Source organism: Lactuca virosa, chromosome 7, assembly GCF_052849685.1.
Source record: "Lactuca virosa cultivar CGN04683 chromosome 7, Lactuca_virosa_CGN04683_v6, whole genome shotgun sequence".
NCBI lineage: Eukaryota > Viridiplantae > Streptophyta > Magnoliopsida > Asterales > Asteraceae > Lactuca > Lactuca virosa.
Window position 1 is genome coordinate 76049292 of NC_136432.1, and position 6681 is coordinate 76055972.

The following is a 6681-nucleotide window of genomic DNA, read 5'->3' on the forward strand; positions in this document are numbered from 1 at the left end:
CCAAGAAGCAATCTTGCATTACAAACTCGACAATGGAATCTGAGTTTGTTGCGTTAGTAGCTGCTGGTAAAGAAGCAGAGTGGCTAAGGAATTTGGTCTATGAGATTCCTTTGTGGTCTAAACCGATAGCACCTATTTCTATCCTTTGTGATAGTGCTGCCGCTTTGGCTAAGGCATATAGCCAGGTTTATAATGGCAAGTCTAGACACCTAGGTGTTAGACATAGTATGATTAGAGAACTAATCATGAATGGTGTGATTTCGGTTGAGTTTGTGAAATCGCAACAAAATTTGGCAGATCACTTGACTAAAGGTCTGACAAGAGACTTAGTGCACAAGTCTGTAATCGGGATGGGATTAAAGTCCATTTAATTCTATAATGATGAGACACCCAATTCCCTCCTAGTATGATGTTAGGAGTTGAATTCAATGTGGAAAGCTCATACTTATAGATTGGAACACATGAAGTATTCATCCCAGGTATGTGTTCGGTTCTGCAAGTTAGCCAGGTTGAAGTTTAACTTCTTAATAATTCCTTTGATAAATGTATGTGCAGATACATGGAAAGGAGTTACCTACGTGATTGTGAAGTGTAGCCGCATTTCAAGAGGTTGTGGATTTGACCTTGATATGATCATGAGAGGATTGGGACACACGGCTTTATAATAGTGTCAAGTTGTATTATGCTAGAAATTCAATAAACTAGTATGTATTTTACTTTCTGGTATTCAAATGGGTTGATGGGTTCAATTCTTAGAACACCCTGATTCTCGAGTATTTGCAAGTGTATGATACTAAGTGGAAATTCAATCGTTTCGATATTTTCATTATATACTAGTTTGGTTTGTTGTTGATAAGGTTATGTTTGTTCAAGGGTTACACTAAAATGGGGGAGGATTGTTGGTGATTTTAGTGTCATCATGTCATTTTAAGTAACTGGAACTAACATGTGAGCTAAGGGGCTTCATGATTTGTACTCTAATATATGTACGGGGTTGTGCAGAGTGCATGCATGTATAAGATCGAATCAGAAGCCGGTTCGATGACTAGTCGGGGGTCCGGGGGCAGCGCCCCCGGGTCCGGGGTTTCCAAAGGGGCAGCGCCCCTTTGGCGGGGTCTAGGGGCAGCGCCCCTAGTGGGGTCCAAGGGGCAGAGCCCCTGGCTGGGGTCCCGCTGCCAGGTCATTCAGATGCAAGTTGGATTACCAACATGGAGGACCATTCCTCAACTTCTGGTTGGGTATTCTCACCGAATTTTGCATGTGGGAACATAATGGAAAATTCAATTTCTTGAGGGTGGTTATGGTAAAACTAACGAAACTCGTTAGTTTTGGTAATCATAATCCGGATTAATATTACTTGCTCCTAAAGCAACTAATGACGACCCAACCCTAATGAAACCCTAATCGTGTTTATTATATAAACGACTCTTCCTTTCCAGAAGGGGGACGTTCTTTAGCTCTCGTTTTTCATCACACATTCACATAATACTTTAGCATATTGGCTTACGTTTTCTGTGCCTAGAAACGTAAGTGTCCACTTGGATTATCCTAGGCTGAATTTCTTGTAACCCAGGCATAGGGTAGAAATATCAGTTCGGAAAGTGATATCACGATCCAAGTTGGTATCCAGATCTCCATCACAAACCCTAATATTCCCAACACTCATCACCAGTGTGCACGTCTCCTCTAGCCAACCCACACTTGTATCTTTTACTCTCATTTTTTTTTTTTTTTTTGAATACATAAAAAACCCCGTGGTTTTTGGTTCTTAGACCACACATGGTGCAAAAATTATGCAGATGAGATGACGTTTTGATGACCGAGTAAAATTGAAGGGAGGTAGCTCTTAACGATGTAATTGTATTTTTGGTAAGCTACAAAAACGATTTATGTAAATTATCTTATAATACATAGTTTTCTCATGATAGTTATTTATCTATTTCTTCAAATATACAAAACTAATTACTAGTATGATTTTTGCGGCAAAAACATAGCTACAAATGTGTGACATGACCCCCCCCCCCCCTTCTTTTTTGAATCGAAATTATATCACGACAGATCGTTAAATCAGCCGACCAAACACTTTTGACTAGATTCGATGTCCACCTTAGTATTCCCAACCCCCATATTTGCCATTGGCCAAGCCGGCTCATAAAACTGTGTCTTCTTTGTGTGTCTGCATGATACGACTGTTTCATATAATACAGGACGGCATGATCAGCTTTTAATCCATTGCATCTCTGCTTACTTTCGGTATATAAGCGGCTCAACCCTTTCATCAACAATAACTCATTACATCTATTAATTTCACATCCTTTTGAACCATCAATGGCTCGTGTTTTCATGCTTCTTGCTCTCGTTTTCTCTGTGGCCATGGCAGCCGATCATAGTCCTCTTCAGGACTTCTGCGTTGCAGACATGAATGCTCAAGGTACAGTGACCATTTCATTGTTTTTCCCAATCTTATAGTATAGCATTCTCTGACTCCATCGCTAATCCTTTAGCGACAGGTTTGTCTGTCCGGCCCTTAGATTTCGATGAAATAATCATTTTTCTTATAACTGTAACACGACTGCGTTGGAAAAACCTGATTTCAGTAAAATAAAAAGACTTCTAGACTTCTAGTTTAGTGGGTAATAAGAAAAACGATTATACATGGCATTCGTTTTTTTCAGTCTCACAACTAGAAATTGATGAAAATCTGTCGCAAAAAAGCCTAACAGCAGATTTATTTTGCCAACTTTTGATTTCTATGACATAATCTGTTTCGTTATAACAGTTAAGGTGAATGGCTTCGCTTGCAAAAACCCGAGTTTGGTTCAAGCCAACGACTTCTACTTTTCTGGACTTCACATGATGGGAAATACCTCGAATGCCCTTGGGTCACGGGTAACCCCAGTTTTCGTGACACAATTGCCAGGACTCAACACTTTGGGAATCTCAATGGCTCGTATTGATTACGCACCATGGGGTATCAACCCACCTCACACGCATCCTCGTGCCACTGAAATCTTGACTGTTTTGGAAGGAAGTCTTGAGGTTGGATTTGTCACATCAAACCCTGAAAACCGTCATATTACTAAAGTTCTATATAAAGGTGATGTTTTTGTTTTCCCTGTAAACCTTTTACATTACCAAAGAAACGTTGGAAAGACGAATGCAGTTGCAATTGCGGCATTGGGTAGTCAGAATCCTGGTGTGATTCCCATTGCAAATGTGATTTTTGGTTCAAAACCAGATATATCGACTGATATTCTTGCCAAGGCGTTCCATGTTAGCGATGATGTAATCAGTGATATTCAGATCAAGTTTTAGATGTAATTGGTTTGGAAATGACTTAAACAAAATCCGGACTAGGCCTTTTCGGATAGAAAACAGGAAAGGTGAATGTTTATTTTCTCAAGTTTGATTTAATTATTTCATTTAAGTTTGCACCTTGATTGTATTTTTTGTATTGTTATGTTGCCTTCTTGAATAGAAATTTACTTGCATTTCTCAAAAGCATCAAATATATTAAAAAACAAAACAAAAAACTCCAGGGCAGCTAGCTAGAAGCTAGCGAACCAGAAATTACACAGGGAGAACAGCGTTAGTCTGACAGCTCAACCATGAACCATGCCACCCAGCCAAATTTGAATCTCCTACGTATTATGTATAGCCCTCTCAATCATAAGTGTATGGATAAAGAATGTTATTTACAAACCACTTACCACTCATAATACACTGTGTCAGAAATAATCAAGAACATCACAGTATCACACACAAAGACACTCTATTTTACATGCTTCGGTCAATGCGACTTACTTCCACAAGACAGCAGGAAGTATTTTTAATCACAAGCTTGAAAACAATAATATAGTATCATTAAAACCATAGCTATCAGTGGTTATATATAGGCATCCGAAATCGATTCCGATTCAACCGCAAATGCTCTTTCCAACTCCCTCAATAAACGCTAGCATGCAGCTCCCAGAGCTACCATGAGGTAAGAGCTCTCACTAAGCTTCCAAACAAGACAAGTCTGGCATCGGATGTCTATAGTGCTTGAACAAGTCTGTCATCGGTGGGAAAAGAGTCGTAAACCCTAACTAGAATTGGGTTGGGCCCATCTACAGAGATCAACGCAGGTCTATATTTATTTGGGTTGTCAATCCCTGTTTTCTATCAAAAAGCATGTCGTTTCTTAGCTTCCATCATTCCTAAGTTGCTAAACCAACAATCTCGCCCAAAGCATTTATGGAATTCGTAGTCATTCTTTGCCCATCAACTGTACTCCAGAATTCTTATATTTTGTTAATTTTATCAAGATTTGTTAAGTTGGTAAAACTGGTTCACCATTTGACCATATAGCCTGCTAGGTAGACCAAGCATAGGTCCCGCATCATGGGCCAGTTTCGTTAGTTTTTTTTTCAAAGAATTGAGATTGAATCGACTTAATTCCAGGGGCGGAGCTACTATGTAGCCCGGGGTATCCCGGGCTACCCCTCCAATTTTCCCGTCAAATGTAAATTTCGTGTTTTTTTTTCGAAAATCCATCACAAATCCGTTGGAAATCCATCACAAATCCATCACTAATCCGTCAGCAATCCATCACAAAGTCTGATAATTTTAAAATTAGTGTAAATTCACCGGTTTAGCGACGATTTTGTAATGGAAACTTCCTTTGGAAACAATTTTTTTTCTAGTAGTTCAACCCCAAAAGAATTTGTGCTACCCCTAATTTTTCTTTCTGGATCCGCCACTGCTTAATTCATTAATCATCCCATAAGGGTTTAAATACAAAACATGGTGAAAGATAAAGATGAACACATAATTCAATTATCTAGATAAAGACTAATCAAATAGAAGATAACTAGGAGATAAGGAAGTAGGGATTGGGATAGGATTCCTTCACTCTCCCTCATGTTGGAGCATGCAAATCTCGAGTGCCCAACTTACCAAGCAGAATTTGCAGTTGTTCAACACCCAGAGTTTTAGTGTAAATGTCCGTCATATGTGATTTTGTGTCGATATGAACATGTATAATTTCTTTGGACTCAAAACGTTCCATGACAAAGTAACAATCCATTTCCACATAAAGTAACAATACATTTCCACATGTTTTGTTCGTTCATGGAAGACAATATTATTGTTAGTGTTTCTAGCAGCGTGATTATCACAAAAAAAAGGAGTAGGTCCAGTAATTTTCTTAATGCTTGCAAGATTTGTAACAACCATCGTACCCAAAGGATTTCACTAATAGTAATAACCATCCCTCTATGATATGCTTCATCCGAAAAATGCGATACAATAGTTTGTTTCTTTGTTTTTCATGAAATCGACGCTCTTGCTAAAAGATGTAACTAACCGGTCCTTGATCGTCGAGTAAAACTAATTCCAACCAATCCTCATCAGAATATGTAACAAGATCTAAATCACCTTCTTTCCTTTCGGTATAAGAATACCTTGGCCCGAAGTAGTCTTCAAATACCGATGTATTCTTATTGTCGCATTCATGTGTTGTTCTTTAGGATCCGACACAAATTGACTAATCATGTTGACAACACAAGTCAGGTCTAGTCGCTTAGAGATAAAGCAACCTCCCAATCCAACATCTATATTGATTAGCTTCAACCAGTAGACTATCATCACTTTGATCCAACTGCAAGTTCTATTCCATAGGAAATAAGCTAGGCCTGCAGCCTGTCATCCCACTATCTTTATGTAACACTAGTTTTCCATGTAGTTTCATTTATGGCTCAAAGCTTAAAATGTTGACATTTTGGTCCTTACGCAGGGCGTAAGTTGGAGTTACGCATGGCACAACTCATTAAAATGGACGTGGGGGCTTATAGCAGTACGCATGGCATAACTTAGGTACGCAACACGTATTGCCGCAGTGCATAACCCAAAATTTTAGGGTTTGAGCCCTATATAAAGGACTTAACTCCTTTAAGACCTTCCTCTCATCAGCCTCCATCTCCTAGAAACGTTCCTTGCAAACCTTAATTCTTTGGTGTGTGTGTGTTTTTGAGCTTGAAAGTGTGTGTTCTTGTACTTGTGAAGGAGGCAGAAGGTGGTAGATCAGCTTGGAAGTTCAAGCCAACTTAGTTCCAGAAGTATCTCGCCCTCAAGCATCCCAGAACGTATAAAGCTTGGAACTTGATGATTTATTTTCTAAGATCTTCCTAGTTCTAGGGTTTTTGTACATTTTTTTGTCTCATAGTCTTGGTCTAGTAGAGTATGAGCTACTTCAGGCCCTTGAGGTGTAGTTTTTTGTAGTATTGAGCTTAGGGAGTCATAAAATGAGAGCTTGGTCACTCTCATTAAGCCATGCATGATTTTTGGAGTCTTAGAAGACTTTTGGACCTAGGGTTTGAATTTATACCCTTTTGTATGCATGTAAATGGATAAAGGTAGAGACTTTATCCACTGAGACGTTCCTTTTTGTCTATATATGAAGTTTGATGAGTTGGCTTTCTGCATTAAGGACTTAATAAAAGGACTTGGATTCAGCGCGAGTGCGCGGGGCGTACATGTGGGTACGCAGCGCGTACCTCCTGTTTGTCCCGTAAAAGTCAAAAAACCCTCTACGCGGGGCATAGAGAGGTAGTACGCAAGGAAAACTCGGTCTGTATGGGGAAATTGACCAAGTCTGACTCTAAGTCATAGGGTATTTTGCATAGTGAATTAATGTTTGGT

The 6681-nt window shown here is 39.3% G+C and overlaps 1 protein-coding gene across 1 annotated transcript; it reads left to right on the top strand.

The window, feature by feature from the left end:
* The first annotated feature begins 2328 nt into the window (after positions 1-2328).
* Positions 2329-3315, top strand: LOC145126124 (putative germin-like protein 2-1). The gene is made up of 2 exons (XM_079061532.1): positions 2329-2431; positions 2780-3315. The coding sequence occupies exons 1-2, from the start codon at positions 2329-2331 to the stop codon at positions 3313-3315; spliced, it is 639 nt and encodes a 212-aa protein (XP_078917658.1).
* Positions 3316-6681: the final 3366 nt, after the last annotated feature.